Raw genomic sequence first — 23,637 nt, 5'->3', positions numbered from 1 at the left:
CTATACAAGAAGTAGTAATAAACTGAAAACCTGTATTAATCCAATGGAGGAAGGAAGTGATATCAAGATTTGAAATTATTTGTTTGCTTTTGTTTATTTTTTTGGTCTCAGTTTAATCGTCTGTAATTTTTTTTTTTTTTTTTTTTTTCAGCAAAGCCGTGCGCATGTCTTGGCTCACCCAAACAGCATTAACATTATTGCCCAGAGTCTTAGTTCGGAGAACATCAAAACCAAAATTGCAACATTTGAAATCTTGGGGGCAATGTGCTTGGTTCCTGGAGGACATCGGAAAGTTTTGGAAGCCATGTTGCATTATCAAAAATTTGCATCTGAGAGGGCCCGTTTTCAGGTATTTATATGCATTTAATTTTTATTGTAATTTTTCCATTTATTCCTAGTCATGTTTATTTGCTGAAACACTTTGAAATTGTATGAGATTTCGTGTAAGTATGGAAAACAATACAAAGGTGAGACATGTCGTCCACTAAAAATACGGTTAGAAGAACATCGAAAAGCCGTAATATGTGGAGAGATTGGATAGTCGGGTATGGCTGATTACATATAGAGGGAAAAGGGAAACCATCCACACTTATAGATCGAGAAGAACCATAGAAAGTAAGACGACCCAAGGAAGTAGCACATGCTGAGCGACGGTAACTTACTAAACAGATATAGTATAGAATTTAATACAATTTGAGAACCATCAATTATAAATTATATATATATATATATATATATATATAAATTTAAAGGAGATTAGAATAATAGTCTAAAGAGCTAAGTGTATTTTAATGTAATAGTGAAATTACTAGTTTAATTAAAATACAGGAAATGCTCGTTGTAATTTAGATATATAATAAGCTCGATAGTTAAATGTCCTAGAGCTAATTCAATATTAAGTAATGTGATTTATAATTTAAAAATTAAAAAAAAAATTTTTAAATTTAAAAATCAAATTTTAATTAAATTAAAAATCAGTTTCATAAGAAGGAACAACAACAAAGTCAATTATCTGTACGATCGTTTCGGAAATCCGTGCTTTTTATTTGTGGTATACATGAAGTCACGTAGAACAATTATACATAGTTTTTTTGGTAAGCACAGTCTCCTCATCAGCAAATTTAGGAGGATTTCTATTGAATTTAAAAGACACCAAAAATAAACCTAGCATTAAAAGTAAGGCAGATGAATCTGAAAATTGAAATAAAAGGTTTGGATTTAAAATTTATAAGAAAATTAGTATAGGTTAGAGATAGAAATGAGTAGAAAAAATATATATTTTTTGAATTTACATAATAAATTTGATTTAAAAATATATAGAGATAGTTACCTTTTAGTTTTTTTTTCTTTGTTGTTGTTCCTTCTTATGAAACTGATTAATTAAAAATCTAAATTTGATTTTTAAATTTAAAAAATTTTTTTTTAATTTTTAAATTATAAATCACATTACTTATATATATATATATATATATATATATATATATATATATATATATATATATATATATATATATATATATATATATATATATAAAGATCTCTTTTTGTAAACATAAGTCCAAATTTAATTATGGCAATTTTGAAATTACATAGTTATTACTTTTACCCTTTATATAGATATAAAAAAAATTTTATTTAACTTTATCGTTTTTCTAAATACTTCTTAATACTTTATAATTTAATAATCCTTTATTTTAATTCTTTATCTCTTTGCATGGCCGGTTATTTATCTGCATTTTCTGTTTTATTCTTTAAACTTTCCTATCTATCTAATATATCAATCTACCCACACTTTCATATCTTGTATGTATTTTTACTTATATTTTACTATATGCATTTACTTAATTTTTTTCTTTTTTTTTCTTGAATTTGCAGATACCGGCCATCCTCTCCTTTTAAATAATTTTTATTTAGTTTTTTTATTTTTATTTTTATTGTTATTTTTATTTTATTTTATATTTTATTTTTTATTATTTATTTATTTTTTCTTTATTTATTATTTATTTTCTATTTATTTAGTAATTAATTCATTTATTTTCCATTTAGTTTCGTCTAACAACTCTTGCTGACATTTTTTAATTGATGACATGTACATTTCAGTTGACCTATATTATTTTGCCCTATATATTTTTTTCGCGCCTTTAATATTTCCTGTCTGGGTCATTTTGACTTTTGGTTCCCTTTATTTTTATTTTATATTAAACTTTATCAACATTTTTTTCCTCTTTCTCTTCCCTGATCTTTCTTATTTATATTTATGTCTCGGAAGTAGAATTAAAAGCATATCTTATTTTTCTTTTATTAATATTATTGGAATCTTTTCTTTATTCCTTGTACACATTTTTGTGAATTATTCCATGGATTTCTGCCTTTGGATTATTATGAACCATCTTCTTCCAATTACGGGATTTCCTGGGATTTTACCGTCAGTGGATTTTTTTATTTTCCACCAGACTACTATTCACGTGTAATCACCTTTTTCTCCACTATATTCCCTCTGCTTCACTTTTTTTGTTTTCAAGTAAGTTCTTTGACTTACTTGTTGTTTCATGAAATACTTCTGCATGCAAAATCCGATCCCGCATTTTGCTAATTCCTACCTTCTGATGAGAAGGAAAGTATTTCTTCGAAACTCTGCGGATTAAGGACTATCCATTTATCTAGTGTTTCCTTTTCAGATTAAATATGTTTTCAACTCATTTCAAAGTGTTTTTTAACATATTTTATTAACTGTTTGCTCATATATATATATATATATATATATATATATATATATATATATATATATATATATATATACTAACATGGGTACCCGGCATTGCCCGGATTGACATGAAGTTCCGTTTGACAACACCTAAGGATATTAATCATTTTCATCATGGGCAACAATTTCAAAAATAAAAGAACGGATAAAAACATGTAAATGTAATCGTCCAAAAATGGAAGTATGTGATACCCTATTTCGGCAGAAGGGATACAAAGAGAAGAAACTATTCTCCGGATATTGAGCACTTTTTGTTGTCCGTGCATTAAAAATAACCCTCCCCACCCTAAAAAAAATATAAATAAAAATAAATCAAAACAACTTCTGTTTCAATAAAAATAGCAGCGAATGCCTGAACGATCAAAAACAAAAAAAAAATAGCCAAACGCGTGCGTAATATGCGGTTTTTTTTTTTACTCCCTATTTTTTGTAAAGGCACTTTTTACATTTTTTTTTTAAATAAAGGAAATTTTCGATTTGCTTTTAGGGGGTGGGGGGCTTATTTTGTTTCTAAAAGTGTGGCTGAAGTTTGAATTCGAAGTGGTCAAAGTTTCTGTATAGCCGTTTCAGAATATTAAAAACAAACAAATGTTTTCAGTTTATTCGTAAGTGGTTTTGTTGTTGTTTGCATATAAAAAAAACATTTTTCTGTCTACACGGAATTATTTTTTCGAGCTAGAAACTTATCGAGATTACTAAATTATTTTATTTACTAAATATTTACTAAATTATTTTATTTGGTTAAGTTTCTAGGTATTTGGTAAGTTTCTAAAGTCGATGTCGGAAATAATTCCAAATAAATTAAATTAAATATATTATCAATTACATTGTTATTTAAAGGTTATTAAATAACAATTTTAAATAGATCATTTAAAACAATTCACTCACTAGAAACATTAACTAACAAAGCGCTATTTAGTAAAATCGATTTTCCTTAATGCAATATGCAAATGAGGTGACCTCTTAATTGTATATTTTGCAAGAATCATGCTATATATAGAAATAAATGCTAGCATAAAGTAACAGACCTTTTATATATATTAATCAAATTGTGAACAAACAAACAGACAGGAATACGAATTTGGTGCTAATGCAGAGAGTGATCCGCGCTATTTTTTAATTGTATTTCCACATTTAATTAAAGTTTTATGATATGTTTTTTATTCAGTTGTAAGGTTAAAGTACAGAAATAGGTACAAAACACCCTCCCCTCCCCATGTTAAGAATAGCTTTTTAAATAATAACGTTATTATTTCAGCACGGGTCACTCTCTGCATGAGTACCACGAATATATATATATATATATATATATATATATATTGCCTGGTGTGAGAATTTTAAATTGTTTGACTTACCGAGAGTAGGTTAGTGGGGAAGAAAGGAATGCTGGTAGCTGTGACCAACACGGCCGGTGGTCCGTTTAAGCAAAGAAACTGGGTGCCTATTCCTCACTAGTTAAATAGCCGTTCCAGTCACGTGTGAATCTCGTTGAAGAGAGTTTGGGTATATAAAAGATGTGGCCATTCTACGGTTGTTGTTGTTGTGGTTGTCTTTCAGACAAACTACGCTTCGACCATCGTTACTCATCTGTTACTTTTACAAGGAAAGACTGCTTGTAAGCAACGTCGACATTTCGTTGCAAGACTTTAAACGTCTTTTCTCCCCCCCCCCTACTCGTCGGTAAGCGTATTCCGACACAGATCATAAAATATGCATAAATATTATACTTTAATTAATGTGGATTTCTTATTTAATATACACAAAAATTCCAAAGATATTAAATATAATATTAAATTCCTTAAAATTTCAGTCAAAAACGAATAGGCATTTCAATGCCTATCCGTTTTTTACTGAAATTTTAACATGCATGCGAGTATTATGTTTTTTTTTTTTCTAAATAGTTCACTTCTTTTAAGTAAAAAAAAAAAAATACTCGAACTGAGATTAAAAAAAAAAACGACAGTGAATCAAATATGATAACCATTCGACCAGTGTGACCCCCCCTCTTTAAAAAGGTGTTTTCAAACCAACTTATACTTAACATAAGGAATCTATTATGTGAACCATTCACGCATGCGCAATCATGAAACAGTAAAAAGAAAACTCCCACGTATCAATTTTTCAATTTTGACACCTTAAAAGCCCTTTCTTCTGGATGAAAACCAATTAAAAAGTTTACCACATGTCTGAATAACCTATATACCAAATTGCAAGTCTGTAGATTAAAAATTCGTTGAGTATATTGGTTGAGAATATCCTCACACATATACACAAATTCTCACTTTTATAGATATGTATATATGTATATATATATATATATATATATATATATATATATATATATATATATATCCGACTGTCATTTGGGCGGTTAGGTTTTGATCCTGGCTTAAGGTAGTTGCTTGTCTAGCCACACCGATGAGCTGTGAAACAGCAAAATAGTACTGTATGTGGATGACTATATATATGTGTGTGTGTGTGTCATAATCACGTTGACACACCAGTTCTTGTCAGATCAACAAAGTTAAGCAACATTGAGCCTAGCTAGTACCAGATGGGTGACTATTTGGGAATTCTGGATGCTGTATGTGCTCTCCGTTTATCTCGGCATTTGTTTCCAGTCGTCCTGAACCTCTACTTGCCACTTGTATTTAACAACGCCAACGCAGGAGAGGTGTGGTATTGCGCAACTCTTGCCACAAAAATTCAACATGCAGGCACCTTTTACAGTGGCTACCCATTATCTGTCAAGACTGAAGGAAGTTACCACACATATATATTAAATGTATTGTATTAAATGTTGTATTAAATGATTTCTACAACCTGTGCCTCCACCTCTAGTACAACGAATAGTTCCTGAAAAGGATAATAAAAATTAGGCAAGAATTAATCTTTCATTTTTGTTCTTCAAATTAAAGTTTAACTAGCCTCCGTCTCTCATTATCTATAATAATGTGTAATAATAAATAGTGATATATAATGATTAGTAGTAAAATGGTACATCTAGAAACAAAATAGGTTTAAGGCTCCTAAAACAGCCCCTGGCATAGTGGATAACATATTTGATAAAAATTCAGTTGTAAGTTACATACACTCTTCTAGAGGTTGAAGGTTTAATTCTCTGGGCAGGCGACATTCAGAATATAATTGCAAATTATTTAGGACTTCTACCCAATCATGGCTGATGGAACGAGAGCATACTACCTCCATAGATTAAATAAAAGGTTCTGTGAAGTTGTGTTCAGATTCCCGAGTTCAACAGAAAGATTCCTGAGTTTGATAAGAAGCAGGGGGGTTACATCAACGAAAACATAAAAATAAAACTCAAGATGAGAATAGTAATCCGAAGAATCAAGATAAATTAGTCGCCCGTCTCTGCTCTGGTTGTATCAGTGTTGGCTTTCTTCTGGGTGCCCCATTTTCTTTTTTACACTTATTCATTCCAAACAAGGCACATTGTCACTTTGATGTAGGTCGCTAATATGTAGGGAGTTGAACAGCAAGATGTCTGTTGACATTTACAGTTCTGTATGTCAGTACAGTCATCTACCCTGATTCATGCTTAGCTTTCTTTCCTAGAACTGCCCCCTAGATCTAAACACAGATTCCATGAACAAAGTTTCTTTCCTAGAACTGCCTGCCTGTAGAACTTTGTTCTGTAGGCCTGCTTTCTATCTATCTACAATATGGTTGTCTTCAAGCCCAATGTGAACAAGTTTTTGTTGAGCTGTCACCTTAAATAATCAAATTATACCCAATTTCCATCCATAACGATTACTACGCTGTTGCCCCAATGACTACTCATTAATCCTTATCCTCAAGTGGCTTTTGGGTCTTGATTTTTTAGAGATTATCGAAACTCTCTAGATGGCTGTCTAATGTCGAAGCTAAGATTTTTTGGTGTTAATGAAGAGGAATTCTGTCAGTTTTCCTTCCAGGATTACAGAGATTTACAATTCTGAAATTTTGAAATGAAGTATGAATGGTTGTATTGTTTAGGTTAGTCGGACAATCGTTCTCATCTTGAGTGTTATCTGCACAATTTTTTAGTCGAAGTAACTTCCAACCTTTGCCATGTTATAACAGGAAAAGGGGGGTAGCTCTGCACTTTAAGGTTTTGAATTTTTAGATCTAATTGGAATAGCTTACAAAAATTATAAAGATAATTAAATTATCAGGGAAATTTCTAAGTTATTATAATTAAATTTTTAATTAAATCCATCAACCAACAGTATTAATGCCGGAGTCCCTCAGGGGTCCATCCTGGGCCCAACTCTTTTCCTGATCTACATTAATGATCTTCCAAATCACATCCTTACATCATTTGTAGACATTTATGCTGACGACACTACCATTTATGGTAGCACATCTAAGACAGTAAACGACCAAGTTCTCTCCAATTCTCTCTCCTCTGATCTTGAGCACGTAGTACAATGGGAAAAGGAGTGGCTGGTTACTTTTAATGCATCTAAAACCAAGCTTCTCTCTTTACATCATCAACATTCCGATCCACATCTGGCATCAATTGAAATGAATGGCTCCCGTCTTCAGGAGGCCTCAAGTTTTGACAAGCTTCTTGGCTTGACCATTACTCCTGATCTTAAATGGAACACGTACATCAAATCTGTTGCCAAGGCTGCTGGAAAAATGGTGGGATCTTTCTATCGATCCGGTAGATATCTCACTGCTGATGCTATTCTCTATCTATATAAGAGCCAGGTACGTCCAAGGATGGAATACTGTTGCCACATCTGGGCAGGAGCTGCTAGAAAGGACTTGGCCTGCCTTGATAGAGTTCAAAATAGACCTCGTAGCCTCGTAGGAGATGTCCTTTTCTCTTCCTTGCAACCTCTATCTCACAGAAGAGATGTTGCGAGTTTGTCTCTGATGTATCGTTATTTTCATGGAAAGTGTTCGACTGAGCTTCAATCTATGGTCCCCCCTCGCCAAACTTTCACAAGAAACACTCGTCTAGCTGTAAACACTATCAATAATTCCCCCCACTCTTTATCTGTGCCTAAACCTAAACATAGATTCCATGAACAAAGCTTCTTTTTTAGAACTGCACGCCTGTGGAATTGTCTTCCGTTTTCCTGCTTTCCGGCTGACTACAATATGGTTGTCTTCAAGTCTAACGTAAATAAGTTCTTGATGAGCCGTTCCATATAAGTTATCAAATTTACCAAATTTTCATTACTAATGATTACTATATTGTCCAATTTCTACTGTACACTCTTTAACCCTTATCCTTGAGTGGCCTCTTGGCCTTGATAATGTGGTGATGCCTATGTAAAAAAAAAAAAAAAAATTGTAAGTTCTTAGAAACATGATATTTACGAAACTAAGAGGTTTCTGGTTTCAGTATGGTTAATTAATCGTATGTTATCTGTTTTTTAGCCAGATGTTTGTTTGTTTATTTGTTTTTATTTTTTATATGTTATTATTATAACTGATATGAGACTTTAAAAAAAGAAGAGAGAAACCAAGAAAAAAAAAAGAGGGAGAAAAAGAAGGAGAGAAAAAAGGGCCAAGAAAGAGAAGAGAAGGAAAAAATAGATGTTGTTTAAATCTAACTAGATCCCAAAATTCAAAACTTTAGAGTGCAAAGTTACCTGCCTTTTTTTTTTCTGTCAAAACATGGTGACTTTTACAATGGATGAAGGTCGAAGGTTACGTCGACCGAAACATTGTGCAGATAAGACTCAAGATGAGAACAATTGTTTGATTAATCTAAACAATACAAACTTATTGAGATTTGTTGGTGTATATTATGGTGTTAGTGAAAAGGAGTTCTGACAGTTTTCCTTTTGAGATTACAAATTGTTGTACATGCTTACATGCATACCTTTATCCAATTGTGGATTGTAAACAATAAAGTTGGTATAGAATCCAAATTATTTTACTGATTTTATCTCCAGCATGTTTGATCAACTCTTCTGTAATATTTCCTTTCAGACCATCATCAATGACCTGGACAGAAGTACTGGCGTCTATAAAGAGGAAGTCAGCTTAAAAACTGCTATCATGTCATTCATAAATGCAATTTTGAATTATGGAGCCGGTCAGGTGAGTGAGAAGATTAACACCGATTTTAGTTGTAAAGACAAAAAAAAAAAAAATGGATTCTCTTTCTATGAAACACCTGTAGAGAACTAGGATATATATATATATATATATATATATATATATATATATATATATATATATCCTAATCCCGTTACAAAAGAAAATAATGAAACGAATGGAATGAAGGAAACAAAACTCAATTGCTGTATAAAATAAACGTGTAAAGACAAAGAAAAATGGACCATCTTTCTATGAAGCACTTCATATTAAATAGGACTTAAATGGTTCCAGTTAAGTTGTTCAATAATACAAATTAGAAATGTTTGGTGTCTCTATTTACTTGCCTCCAGGCGAGGTCAGAGTTAGATTATTTGATATGCAATATCTGACCTCCAGACTCATCCAATTCATATCCCTTAAAAAGCATTAACAATATCAAAACTTCACAGAAGTTCACCATAATTGAGATAACAAATAAAGATGGCAATTGCTTCAGGTGGTCAATTGAGGTAGCCATTATGGTTGAAGGTAGTTGCACGAATAAAATAATAATAAATAAATCCGTTTAATAATAACTGTACAAATTATTATGGAAATATATTTAGCTTTCGTTCAAATGCTCTTTCTCTGTTTCATTATAGATTGAAAAATTTCTAATTTACACATAGGCACACATAACAAAATGGGTAAATGTGAAAGTTCTCGGTCAGAAAAAAATGCAAGAAAAATTCTGAACAGGCATTAAAAATAGTTTCATTTTGTTTGTTTGTTTTTTATAATATTATTAATTTATTTTATTATTAATAAATATTAAATGAAGAATCATTTTCAATTAAAATTAGAGTTTCATCTTTAGATAAACACGACATCAGATCAAAGTCGGCGGCCATATTTTTTTATTTAGCTCATATACACATAATGTTGACACATTTCGAGTGTGATTTTCTCAAATTTTGTAGGTGGTTGAAATGTTTGTATTGGTAAATTTTTCTACAAGTAAATATGAAATGTTACCCAATAGTTCAACATTAAAAAGCTGAAATAGTTAAGGATATAAGGATAAAACCTAAATCAATAGTAAAAAAAGGGTAAACACTAAACAGAAGAATGCCGGAAACATTCTGTATAGATATTAAAAATGGTTTTATGTTATCATTAAATATTAATTCCTATTATTAATAAATATTATTAAATGATGATATCTTTCAAGTTTTGTTTTTAGAATGAACACAGCATCAGGCCAAATTTGGTGACTATTTTCTTTCAGTTTAGCTTATTCACATAACAGTGACACATTTCAAGCATTTTCTTTTTCAATTTTACATGTGTAATACTAACTGGATTTTAAATGGAAATAGTTTCTCATTTATTAATATACAACAATAATAACAACATAAACCCATCTGTAGCCTATGCAGAATTTTTCTTGCATCCCTCTCTGACCGTGACCTTTAATGTTTACCAGAAGATGTTTTCATATGCATGCGAACATATTTTGATGATTTAATGCATTAAACGATCCAAACGATTTCCGGTTTTGAAATTCATCAGAATTAAACGGTGTTTCTTAATTTTAGAAACCCGCTATATGACGTTCTTTTACATGCTAATATTATGTTTATTTACTCTCCCAGGAATTTAATTGGTACCCTCAAATTAAACATAATTATTTTTTAACCAATATTCTCTACTGGATTTATATTAATTACATGGTTTAATTATATTTTGACAAATTGACATTTTCTTTTAATTACATTTATTTTATTTTATTTATTATATGTGAAATATAATAACAGTTAACATTCATTCAATTTCTTTTCTATTTATGTAATTTATTTTAAGTTATTTTATTTAAATTTTATTTTACTTTCAGTATTATCTTTGTAAAAAATGTTTCTACAAATAAATATATTTTCTTAAAATTACATTTAATTCAAATAAACATTTAAAAAAATCAGTTTACAGATATTTGTATTTGTCATATTAAAAAAAAATATTTTACTTTCTGTATTATTTCTGTAAAAATATTTCTATAAATAAACATAGTTTCTATAAAATATATTTTAAAAAATCCGTTTACAAATATTTGTATTTATTATATTTAAAAAATATTTTACTTTCAGTATTATTTCTGTAAAAATGTTTCTACAAAAAACATTTTCTTAAAAAAAAAACATTTTTAATCTAAATGAACGTATTTATTTTTTGTAAAAAATCAGTTTACAGATATTCCTTTTTATTATATGAAAAAAAATTATTTTACCTTCAGTATTTATTATTTCTGTAAAAATCAGTTTATGAATATTCATATGTTTTGACCTACATTTTTGCTAGGGTCTTCAAATCAAGATACACGTTTTACTTTAATGAAATTTCAAAACCGGAAATTTGGATTAGTAAATACACTAAAATCGCTCATAGTTTTGCTTTTTGACTTTTTAAAAAATATTTAAAATAACCAAGTTACCTGGATTGTTTTTTTCTCAATAAAGTTTTAAAATAAAGCTGTAGTGTTGTTTTCTTTAGGGCAACACTTCGATCGTTCCATCCTGTATTATGAGCTGTTTTTGTTTAAAAAAATATCTTTTGTTTAAAAATTTTTTTTTTTTGTTTAAAATTTTTTTTTGTTTTAAAATCGGCGCTCCCACCCATTAAAAAAGAGAAATAAAGAAAAATCTATATGATGTACATATTTCTGATTTAAAAAAAATATTGTACACTAAAAATCGTATAAATTAATCAAGTAGTTTTGTTTTGTTTTTTTTTGTTTTTTAACTATTTTTAAGAGAGAATTTCAGATTTTTCGATGCCTTTCTTCCCCATGTTAAAAATGTTTTGTTTGTTAAATCTTGCAATTTTGAATTATTTAGGGTTATCTCCTTAAATTGTTTGCAAGATGGATTGCGACTTCGTCGCTCATAGTTTACTCATGAAATTTGGGTTCTTCTTTATTATTCTAGTGAAATCCGACAGTAAAAAAAAATGGAATTTTCATTAAAAAACAATATTAACTACTTACAATTTTTTGTCAATTCAACAATAAACAATGTTATCTACCTAATTGTCAAGTCACAATTAGTTAAATATTTTTGGAATCTTGCATGCAATACATATTTCCATGATTCAACAAACAAAAAAAATGATTTCGGCCATCTTTGTTTTGTCACAGTTGACATGTGATATAAAGACAAGCGAAACAAAGAAGAGCCTATTATGTAAGCTAAAATTGCTAATTTCTTTCAAAACTATTGTCTACCTTATCGTTTTTCGTAATTTTTGGATATTTTCTTTACTGCGACATGACAGTTCAATAGATACCATTAGTTTCACTTAAAATTCAATTTTCGAATTTTGCTGCAATAACGAAAAAACAACAAAATTTGTTTTCAACATTTAAAAATAAAATTACTTAATCAATTAACACGAATTTTGATGAATGATATTTTCTTTCCGTTACGAATATGTACATCATATTTTTTGTAATTTTTTGTTTATTCATATGAAGGGAACTCTGAACAAGCAGCTAAAATCTTTTTTAAAAATTTCTAAATAACAAAATCATTGTTTTTTTGTTTTTTTTATTTATTGCTTTTTTTTTCAGACTCAGCTAGAATTTCGACTCCATCTTCGTTACGAGTTTCTTATGCTTGGAATTCAGCCAATTATTGATAAACTGCGTTCACATGAAAATGCAGTTCTTGACAGGTAAATATGAATGCAGAAATCATTTTGTTTTTTTAAAAAGGAGTCACCACTTATCATAGCCTAGAGACTACTCGAGGATAAGAGTTAATAAATTAATACTATGATAATCGGTAATGGTGGAACTTAGGGGAACTTATCTAAGATAACAGTTCAACAAGAATTTGTTTATGTTGGACGACATGTTATAGTCAGCTGGGAAGCAGCCTCGTGATATTGTGTTCCAGACGAACAGCTCTAGGAAGAAGCTTTACTCATTGAATTTTCGTTTAAATTTAGGTAAAGATAGAGAGTAAGAGAAATTGTTGGCAGTTGTTGTAGACGAGTGTTTGATGTGAGTGTTTTACAGGGAGTTTCCTCTGTAACATAGCGTGCAAAATGACGTCACCAGTAAGGAAAAATAAAGACTTTGAAAAGGAGATCACGTTAGAGACAGGAATAATGTTCGAGATCACATTAGAGACAGGAATAACGTTCGAGATCACGTTTGAGACAGAAATAACGTTCGAGATCACGTTTGAGACAGGAATAATATTCGTGATCACATTAGAGAGGTGGATGACATTTGAGATCATGTTAGAAGCGTGAATGATATTGAAAAAGACAATCACGTTAAAGACATCACAGCGGTAACGAGAGAATGAGGAAATAAATGTTGTTGTACAACAACAAAAAAACGAGTTTAAGTTCTTTTCTATTCTTTGTGTACTTTGCGACTGAGATTACAGCAGTACACATGAATTGGTGCTCAGTTGAACACCTGCTATGAAAATAACACTAGAGCTATATCTCTTCTGTGAGAAAGGAGAAGTAGGAAGGGTATCCCCCACCAAATTTCGATTTTAGATTTTTTTCTTATTTTTAAAATAATTTCTTTAAGTTCCAAAGTTTTGTATTTCCTTTTTGTTTTCATTTTCTAATTTTTCTTATCATTAATTTATTTTTCTGTAGACATTTGGATTTCTTTGAAATGGTACGGAATGAAGATGAACGGACACTCGCCAAAAGATTTGAAGCTGTAAGTCTTTTGTCCTTTTAATTTCAACATATTTTCTGATTGAGTCGTTTCTTATTGAAAATTATTTTTATGATCGTAAAAAAATGAAAATGACAATTTTTGTAATGCCATTCTTCTATTCATGCAAATCAAAGGAAATGATTCCTCATTTCCTGAAATGCCTGATGTCTTTGAAATATCCAGTTTATTCTCCATTTCACAGTATTACAGAACATTTTTTTTTAACTACAAAGGTTTGGTAAGATAAAAACATTTTGATTATTTATCTGTTCTCATCCAGTTCTTAGCATCTTCACACAACGTTTTGAACGATGTAACCCGACAGGCCTTCTTCAAATGTCTCTTGTTGAACTCAGAAATCTTTCTGCCAAACTTGGAATCTGTACAGAATTTCGAACAGAAGTCTTTTATTTAATCCATTAGGGTAGAATGCTCTTATGATTATCACCCATGAACCTGTAGAATTTTAAAAATAATTCATGATTGTATTTTCGTATCGCTAGCATTGAGGAATTCAGAATTGTACTTACAATTGAATTTTATCTAGCATTTTATCCTGGTCATGGCCGATCGAACAAGAATATGCTACCCCCATGGATTAAATAAAGGATTCCATCTGATGCAGATTCCCAAGTTCGACAGAAATATTCTGGAGTTTGACAGAAAGATTATTGAGTTTGATAAGATACACCTCAAGAAGATTAGAGATTGACTGAAAATTATGCAAATAATAATCTGGATGGGACTTGAGCAGATTTTGAACCGGATGTATCTAAGCGGCTGCTCAGCTTTACCTGAACCATGATGTCCATTGCCGGATAATGCTGAGATGATTAAATCTTAACAACAGTACAAATCAGAAATGGTAAAATAAACTGAAATCGTAGAAATAAAAAAGAAATTAAAAAAAAAACGACCTCCCCTAATTTTGTTTTATTATTCATTTAATGTTTCATTGTAAAAATATTTTTTGTGAAGGAGGGGTGCGGGGGGGGTGCTATAACCATTTTTATTTTGTTTTCTTTTTGTTTTTCATTTTTGATAGAAAATGTTTAGCAAACATGTTTTTTTTTTGGGGGGGGGGGTTTCAAAACAAATTATGTATTTTTATTTATTTATTTTTTTTGGTCTTTAGGAGGTTTTTAAAAAAGCAAAGAAATTTATTTCATTTTCCAAGTATTTTTTTTTTTTAATGTTTTCTTTTTGTTGTCAAGAAAATTTTAGGAAAGGGTGTGTACACCTCCAGCAACAGTCATCGCTTATGGAGCCTCTCTTTGCAATGATGCATCTAACACCACATGTAATGCAATTTTTTTGAGGGATCCGATAAGAACCCTATCGGATCCCTCAAAAATATTGCATTACATTTTGACAAAAAACAACTACTTCTTTGGATGTCTTCAGTTGGTTTTCTAACATTAATAAATCTATAGTGCTGTTATTCTCCATGAATTCCATGTAATATCTAGTTTTATTTTATTTATTTTTTTCTTCTAATATTTATCCAAAAGTCGTCTGCTCGTTGCTGTGCATTATGATTGGATGATCAGCTTCTTACGTCAGATTACAGGTAAATTCAATCAGTTGACATCATATTCCAGACAAAGCTGAGCAGATACTTAGATACGTCCGGTTCAAAATCTGCACAAATACCACCCGAATAATTTAAATGATCCAAATAGCAATAGTATAACATGTTCAGAAGACAATATCACCAATCACAAGAAGGCAAAAGAAAATGAAGAGAGAAATGTTGATGTAAAAATTCTATAATTAACAATAACAACTACAGAGCTCTTCTTTTTGTAGAATCCAATAAATGCATTATAGCAAATACCTTTTATTTAAAAAATACTGTGTTTCTGAATTTTTGAGGATTGATAATTTGTGTTATTTAGATTATTCGGACTATTGGTCTCATGTTATTCGCACCTTTCAGGTGATGTAACCCTCGACCTTCAGGTGTATCCTCAGCACAGGCATTACAAAAACTATAATTGTGAATTACTTAAAACTTCTACCCCGGCAATGTGTGAGCATGCTACCCTTGTGGATTAAATAAACGGTTTGGTTAGAAATTCTGTGTATATTCCCGCATTTAAATGAAACATTTGCACGTTCAACAAAATACACCTGAAGAAGATCGAAGATTACATTGGCCGAAACATAAACAAGTTCTTGATGAGCCGTTCCCCTTAAGTAATCCAATTTACAAAATTTACACTATTAACGATTACTATGATATTGTCCCATTGACTAATGTTCACTTTTTAATCCTTATCCTCGAGTGGCCTCTGGGCCTTGATAAGTGGTGACTCTTATGTAAAAGAAAAAGAAAAGAAAAAGAAAACGTTGTGTGAATAACACTCAAGATGAGAACAGTAGCTTTTGAATAATACAGAATAAACTGTTGCATGGAATATTTTCAATACATTTTGTAAACTCGTTATACTTCAGGTCCATATAGATACACGTAGTGTGACTTCAATGTTTGAACTGCTGAGAAAGAAACTGTCTCTGTCAGTGGCCTACCCTCATTTGATGTCAATACTTCAGCATATGCTACTCATACCATGTAAGTATTTCATCTTCCTGCTTGTCAGTAAATTCATGCAAAAGACGCTTATTTTTGTTTTTACCGATAAATTTGTCAAAATAACTGTTAAATTTGTGAACCAACATAATTTTTTCATCTTTTCATACAATTGTTTAACAATTAAAAATTTTAAAAATTTTCATTAAATAATTAAAAGTAATTTTTAATTAATTTTAAAATAAGGAGCTGTGTTTGAAGGCCATTACAATGCAGCTTATGGGAAACACTGTGGACACAAGTCAATGTATAAAAGAATAATCCCAATATTTCCCAAGCCACATGCAAACAGTTGCACACAATTTTTTTTTTCTCCCCTAATGAAGAGATTTTATTCTCGAAAATTTGGAGATATCAACATCTAACATCTTGTACGACACATTGTGTTGGTAAATAAATATCATAAATGAAAATTATTGAAATTCTTTCAGACACTATCCACAGTTTCCCAAAAGATGCATTGTAATAGCCTTCAAACACGACTACTTTCACACTACACACAATGTTTCAAGCAAAGTACAGCATCCTTCTATTAATTTTAAAATACTTTATTTATAAAATTGGGATTTAACTATTTTCATTATATATAGCTTATATTATATTTTGTATGTTTTTTAATAGCATTTATATCCATTAAGCTATTTTCATGTGCGTGATTAGAAATATCAGAATTTGAGCTCTACTCAAGTCTTGAACAGTGTGAAAGCAAATACTAAGAATAAATTTATATATGCAATGTATTACGTCATAAGATTGCCTGAAGATACTGGCTTCTTAACGTAAAATGCACCAAGCATTGATGTTATTGCTTTCTTTCCTTTTGCTTTATAAAACTCAATCATGTTCTGAAAAGTCAAAAAGAACAATTTTTCTCTATAAAACAATCAAAGCAAGCACCATGAATAAATATTTGAAGATATAAAGAACTTGAAGCAAAAAAAACTTTTCCAAAATTTATAGATTCCGCGTTAAATAACCTGCAAAGGGTTGATATTTCGTAAACCAGCTAAACTAAATAGTATTTATATTTATTGAGATGATTTTTGTGTGACTTGAAATATAAAAAGATAATATATTTCTACTAAGCTCTATTCATATATTGAGCACTATTGAAGTAAATACTCAAATAAATATGCATAATATATTATTTTATAAGTGTGCAAAAAATCCCAAGCAAAAGAAAAAACATTGAGCTTGACTAATTTTTTATATAAATTTGGAAAAAAGTTCATTAAAACTGAGTTAAGCTAATTTGGTTGGTTGTTTTACGGCATATCAACCCTTTTCGGGTTATTTAATGCCGAATCCAAAGATTTTGAAGAAAAATTTTTTTAATAGAATATATTTGTTGTTTTCACGTCGGTTTCTATTTAACCCATAGTTGGAACCCTAACAGGTACTACCACTCTGGGTCAGAGTGGACCTGGGAGCAATGGTAATTAAAGGGTGGCTCCACACTCCCCAAAGCCCACAAGCTAGGGCCTCACCACTGGATATAGTTTAAGGTCATATCCAGGACCCCCATTGAGGGACTTTTACCCTCTGCAGGGGAGGGGGCAGTCGGTATATTCTAATGCCCCACCGACAGGGCCTTAAGCTAATTTGGAAAACTCATTTTGAATAACATTTACAAAAACATACTTTACACTACACTAAATCCCTACAGCCACCTACCTTGAAAAAGCTGCTGTCAAACCTGACATTGTTTATGGAATAAGTCAGAGAGAGTAGCAACCTTGGTTGAAGTGAGTGTTCCTAATGATAGAGATCTGAACAGATCGGAAAGGGAGAAACAGACCAAATATCAAGGTCTCATGTATGATATGAAAAGAAATTGGAATCTTAGGGAGATATCAGTCATACCAGGGTTTCTGAAGAAGAACTTGAAGTCCTACCTAACTAATATTCCTGGTGAACCAAGCACAAAAGAGATCCAGACAATTGCACTTAAGGGAACAACGAAGATACTAAAAAGAGCTCTCGGTTGGTTTCAATAAAAAGTAGGGCAATGTTGGCAGCTGGTTTGGCTGCCCCATACCCAGCGTTACAACCTTCAAAGGAAAAAAATTAAAAAAAAAAAACACAACGCCTCCAGTTCTTAGCCTCTTCATGGTGTGTATGCAAATACATGTGAAATGATGTAAAGAAAAAGACTATAAAAAGGAGAACGAGGATGATCACATTAGAGACGTGGATGATGTTTGAGATCATGTGAGAGAAGTCACAGCCATAACGGGAGAATGGGGGAAATAAATGTACAAAAAAAGAAAGTTCTTTTCTATTCTTTGTCTACTTTGTGACTGAGGCTACAACATGTTGGTTCTTGGATAACATTACAGTTGGAACTATGCAATAAAAATAAAAAATATAAACGTGTACCCAATCACTTTAACATAAAGATTGCATATTATCCATTGTTTTTTTTTTGTTTGTTTTTTTTGACAGATAATAATTCCAGCAAAAGTGCGAGCCAATGGTTGATTGTTGACCGCATAATACAGCAGATGGTTCTCCAAGAGAAAAACGGTAAAGACCCAGACATAGCACCAGTGGACATCAACTTTACACATATAATCAGACAGTAAGTAATTTCTTTTTGACCATAAACGAGCTTAGAAAAATGGTAAAAAGAAATACCAGTAGGTAAACCTTTATTAAAAAGACAAGAAAGAAGCTTCATAAAAATATCAAACTAGCAGGACTACTCAGCGTTGCTCAGAGTCATGAAAAAACAAAATAGATGAAATTTAAAAACTGAGTAACAATCTTTATATTTCGAAATCCCCTTATCTATCTCAATCCATCAGTTTCACTCTTTCCCGCTTTTTTTCACATCTCTTTCCCCTTTTCAACTTTTACCTCCACCAAGCCCATTCCTCTCTATTGAAAATAATAATAACGAAGGTCATTCACTTCTTCTTTATATAACACTAGCAGGGGTATCCGGCATTGTTCGGGTGTGGAGAGGGGGGAGTAAATAACATGTAAAAAGTCTGGGTGGAGGAAGGTGTTAAAGAAAAGTGGTAACAGCAGAGGGATGGGGGTATCCGGCGGGGGGGGGGTACCCGGCGTTGTCCGGATGTGTGTAGGTGGTGTAGTAAGGAACCCCACGAGGAGAGAAGTATTAAAAAAAAGTGGTAGTAGCAAGGGGAGGGGATCAAAACAATAGGCAGCAGCCCATGTGAAGAGAGGTGTTAAAAAAAAAAAATGGTAGTAGCCACGGGAGAGGGGGCGGGAATCAAAACAACAGTAGGCAGCCAGGGTGGAGAAAGGTGCTAAAAGAAAAGTATTAGTAGGCAGGCAGGCTCAAACCTGAACCCACTGAAAAGAAAGTGAAAGAAAATCTAACGTCTTACCAATGCCCCATAACATGACCGGAAGTTCAACCGACCCCTCCTTGCAGAAAACTGCCCAGTTTAGGGTGAAGGAATTAATGTTTTTGCCAAATTTTTCGATATTTGTTGTCCTAGATGTCGAGCTTCAAAACAATACCGGTCTCGTTAGGACCCATCGCCTCTGTCAAATGTTTTTGGCAGACATACAAACACACATTTTGCCTTTTATATTATAGACTAGTAGGGGGTGCCAGGCATTGCCCAGGTGTTTTTGAGGTGTAAAAGAAAAAAAGAATATTGGTAGGAAGGTAGGCTCGAACTCGAAGCCTTGATGTGAAGATGGAAAAGAAAGAAAAAAACCTGACATCTTACCCACTCAGCCACAGTGGGAGAGGAAGTGAAAACCGTTTTAATTTAACGATTAAAAAGTTAAGTGACAGGTGCGTGAATTTAATGAGATCAAACATCACGCGACTTAACTTTGGCTGCATGCGAGTTTCTGTGTATTTGTTTGTTTCCCCTGCCAAGATATTGGGGAAGTCTTCCAATGAATAGCAATTGTCTGATATGACAGTCCCCCACCCCCGCATTGATCAAAACGGATTGCTATCTGGACGTTTCGGCACTAAAGACCAAGAACTCAATTTCACTTTCACAGTTTCGCTTTTATACTGAAAAGCAAAACAAAGACACGGCGAGTGAAAAAAATCTCGAAAATAGTGTGTAAAAGTTGCCCAAATTAAAGATACACATGAGGTCATTTTGTAAATCATAGATATTATAATCTATGTAGCATATAAAAGGTTCTAAGAGCACCCCTCCACCGAAAAAAGCCTTTGCCAGACATACACAAAAAATGCACTCACACACAAACACATTTTTGCTTTTACATTATAGACTAGCGGGGGTACCCGGTGTTGCCCAGGTGTGGTGAGGTTGGGGGTAAATCAAAACAAGGAAAAAATGGAAAATAAAGAATAAGCATATGAAAAAAGAAATGGCATAAATAACCTTGTTTAAATGTTAAAACTTCTTTAAAAAAAATTGAAAAAAGAGAACAGCGAACGTGATGGAAAAATAAAAAAAAAAGGAAAATAAAGAATAAATGAACGAAAAAAAATGGCATAAATAATTCTGTTTGAATATTAAAACTTAAAAAAAATTTTTTTTTAATCTCTGATATGTCGGCTCGAATGTGAAACCTTAAGACAATGATACTGTCACTATAACGACTATGATCGCGTAAATGAAGTAACATCATTTTCTTTTCAATTTAAACCAATTCAAGAAAAAACTTTTTTCACACATGCATGTTTGGTTAAATTGTCATGAAGGAACGACATTTTGCTAGCCTCCCTCATTGCAAACGTCAATTTCTATAGGAAATGATTGACCGTTTTTTTCTAATTTTCACATCTTATTCAATCAAGACATCATCTTTTCAGACGGTACTGGTTTCAGCTCAGTCTGATGCCGCTGAAAAAAGTTTTAGGCAGACATACAAACATACATACATACATTCATACATACATTTAAACAGACAGGTGAGATTTATATAATAGACTAGCATGGCTACCCGGCGTTACTCAGGATCATATAAACAATGAGAAAATTGAAGTTGATTTTGAACATATCTGTTATTCTTAGGATAGAGGAATTTTGAATGTCTACGTATCATTTGCTATTTCGAGCAAAAGGCTATTTTACCTATCCTAGGACGGGTATTACAAATGTATGAAATAATTGAACCTTCCCTAGGATAGGTAATTCACAGCATGTATATGAAATAATTTTACCTTCGCGAGGACAGGTAATGTACAACACATATTTAACATAAGTTTACCTACCCTCGGACTGGTAATTTAAATACATATATGAAACAATTTAACATACTCTCAACAGGTATTGTACAACATATATGAAATAATTTCTCCTCCCACCAAGGCTACTATAATTTTAAGAAAATTAAAATCATTTTTAGAAGATGGAGCAACGTCATTTAAGAATATACCAACTTTGTAGATGTTTATTTTGTAGTTTTTTACTTTTAGCTGGACACACACACACACACACACACACACACAACTGTTCTTTATATAATTGTTGTTGCCAAAACGGTGTTCACCTGGGTCAGATTGAGCCAACTTTTTCCCTGGTTTGCACTACATCCTGAACCATAGTTACCTATGCAAGGTCACTAGAGATGATTAATTAATCGCAATTTCACTGTTGAAACTGACAACTTGTGAACCTGAGAGCAAGTTTTACCAGATGGTTGTTGCTCACATTCTCAACTGCCCTCGGATATACTTCCACCACCCAAGCAGAGTGGTAGGAACAATTACATTGCAATATTAATCCCCCTTCTGAGCGACGATCTAATATTAATAGACCAGGCTGTCTGATGATATCAGCTTTCTGGTCTAAAATGCACCAAACATTGATGTTATTGTTTTTTTCTTTTCTCTTTGCAAAACTCAATCATGTTCTGCAATGTCGAAAACAAAACTAACAATTTTCTTCTATAGAACAACCAAAACGGAAGAAATATTTGAAAATATAAAGAACTTGAAGCATAAAACCCTTTTCTAAAATTACTGAATTTTGCATTAAATACGCTAAAAAGAGTTGATATGCCATAAAACAAAGAAAAAAACTAAATGGTCAAACCATCAAAGACGTTGTTGCAACAAAACAGACAGCAGACACTTCACATTAAAATATTGTCAAAGAAAAGTAGTCAAGACACATTCAATCAGTGGGCAACATGTCGGAAATACCAGTATTTGCCAGATACCGACTACAGAGAGAATAAAACAACTGCTTTTAGTTATGACATCTGCTCTATTATAGTCTGATTCTTGCTAGACAATCAAGATCAGACTGTCTGAACATACTAGCTTCCTATATTCCTATCAAAAATGCATTAAATATTGTTGTTGTTTTGTATTTCTTTTCCTTTTGCAAAACTCAATCATGTTCTGCAAAGTCAAAAACAAAAACAATTTTGCTCTGCGAAACAACCACTGTGAATAAATATTTGAAGATATAAAAAAAATTGAAGTATAAAACTTTTTTGTAAAATTACTGGATTCCACATTAAATCAGTAAAAAAAAGGTTGATATAAACAAAACATCCAAAACAAACACCATGAATAAATATTTGAAGATATAAAGAACTTGAAGCATAAAATTTTTTCTCCAAAATTACTGGATTCGGCATTAAATAACTCGAATGGGGTTGATATCCCATGAATCTTCTCCTGTTTTCTGTATGTGCGTGGAATGAGCTTTCTTAGCTTCCAAACAGGACAGCACATTTAGATAGAATAAATCACAAGAAGATAACTCACATAACAATCCCAAAGGAATAATTCAAGTACTAGTCCAAGGGAAATAATTCAGATACAAGTGCAAGGGATATAACTCTACCTTTTTATATTAGTATGTTTTCAAGCAAAACATTTTGATGTTACTTCAGCATTTATTTATAAAGCTTCATTATTAATATAAAAGCTAATAGCTACATTGGTTTTACGGCCAATACCCTATCCCACCACTGCACCATGCATCTTGTAAATTTTAGCTGAATTTTACGAACATTTACAAAAACATAACTCGGTCTCCTCCTCGAATTTAAGACAAATCCTACATTCCAAAACCAATATTTTTAAATTAAAATACTCAAAGCTATTTACATCAAAACTCAACAACCTACAATTAATAATATTGTTTATAAAACCAGTAATAATATTTTAAAATGCTTAATGTGTTAGAAATTTATCTTGTGATGCTAATTTAAATTGTTAACGTCTTTCCTGGAACAGCATTAAAACATTTTCCTGGCATCTAACTGATTCAAGCACCTGTATCGCAGCTATGTTTTGAAATTCTTTTCTTTCTCCAGCTTTTTTGTTCATTTGCTCTTTCTCCTGATAATGATTCAATGAGGAATCGAAAACGTTCATGATCATATGGAACTTATAATAATTTTTTTTATTTTAACACGAGAAAGATCATGAGAAAAATTGAAAAAATTAAAAAAGGTATAAAGTAGAATCTTTCTATTATTTTTAACTAGCGGGGGTATCCGGCGTTGTCCGGCTGTTTGGAGGTGTGAAAGAAAAAAAATATGTTAGTGGGGAGGGAGGCTTGAACC

The 23,637-nt window shown here is 31.6% G+C and overlaps 1 protein-coding gene across 3 annotated transcripts in view; it reads left to right on the top strand.

Moving 5' to 3' along the window:
- LOC145243512 (disheveled-associated activator of morphogenesis 1-like) overlaps positions 1 to 23,637 on the top strand; it is a 415,531-nt gene that overhangs the window by 337,142 nt on the left and 54,752 nt on the right. For all 3 annotated transcript variants that reach the window (XM_080106477.1, XM_080106478.1, XM_080106479.1), the window contains 6 exons: positions 152 to 349; positions 8,720 to 8,830; positions 12,432 to 12,535; positions 13,484 to 13,550; positions 16,008 to 16,125; positions 18,589 to 18,724. In XM_080106477.1, the coding sequence (XP_079962603.1) occupies positions 152 to 349; positions 8,720 to 8,830; positions 12,432 to 12,535; positions 13,484 to 13,550; positions 16,008 to 16,125; positions 18,589 to 18,724 (734 nt within the window). The remainder of the gene's footprint in view (positions 1 to 151; positions 350 to 8,719; positions 8,831 to 12,431; positions 12,536 to 13,483; positions 13,551 to 16,007; positions 16,126 to 18,588; positions 18,725 to 23,637) is intronic.

The sequence above is a fragment of the Euprymna scolopes genome, chromosome 22 (genome assembly GCF_053919585.1).
Source record: "Euprymna scolopes isolate OS-2025 chromosome 22, ASM5391958v1, whole genome shotgun sequence".
Taxonomy (NCBI): domain Eukaryota; kingdom Metazoa; phylum Mollusca; class Cephalopoda; order Sepiida; family Sepiolidae; genus Euprymna; species Euprymna scolopes.
Note: the sequence above shows the minus strand (reverse complement) of the source record. Positions and strands in the feature narration are given on the sequence as shown.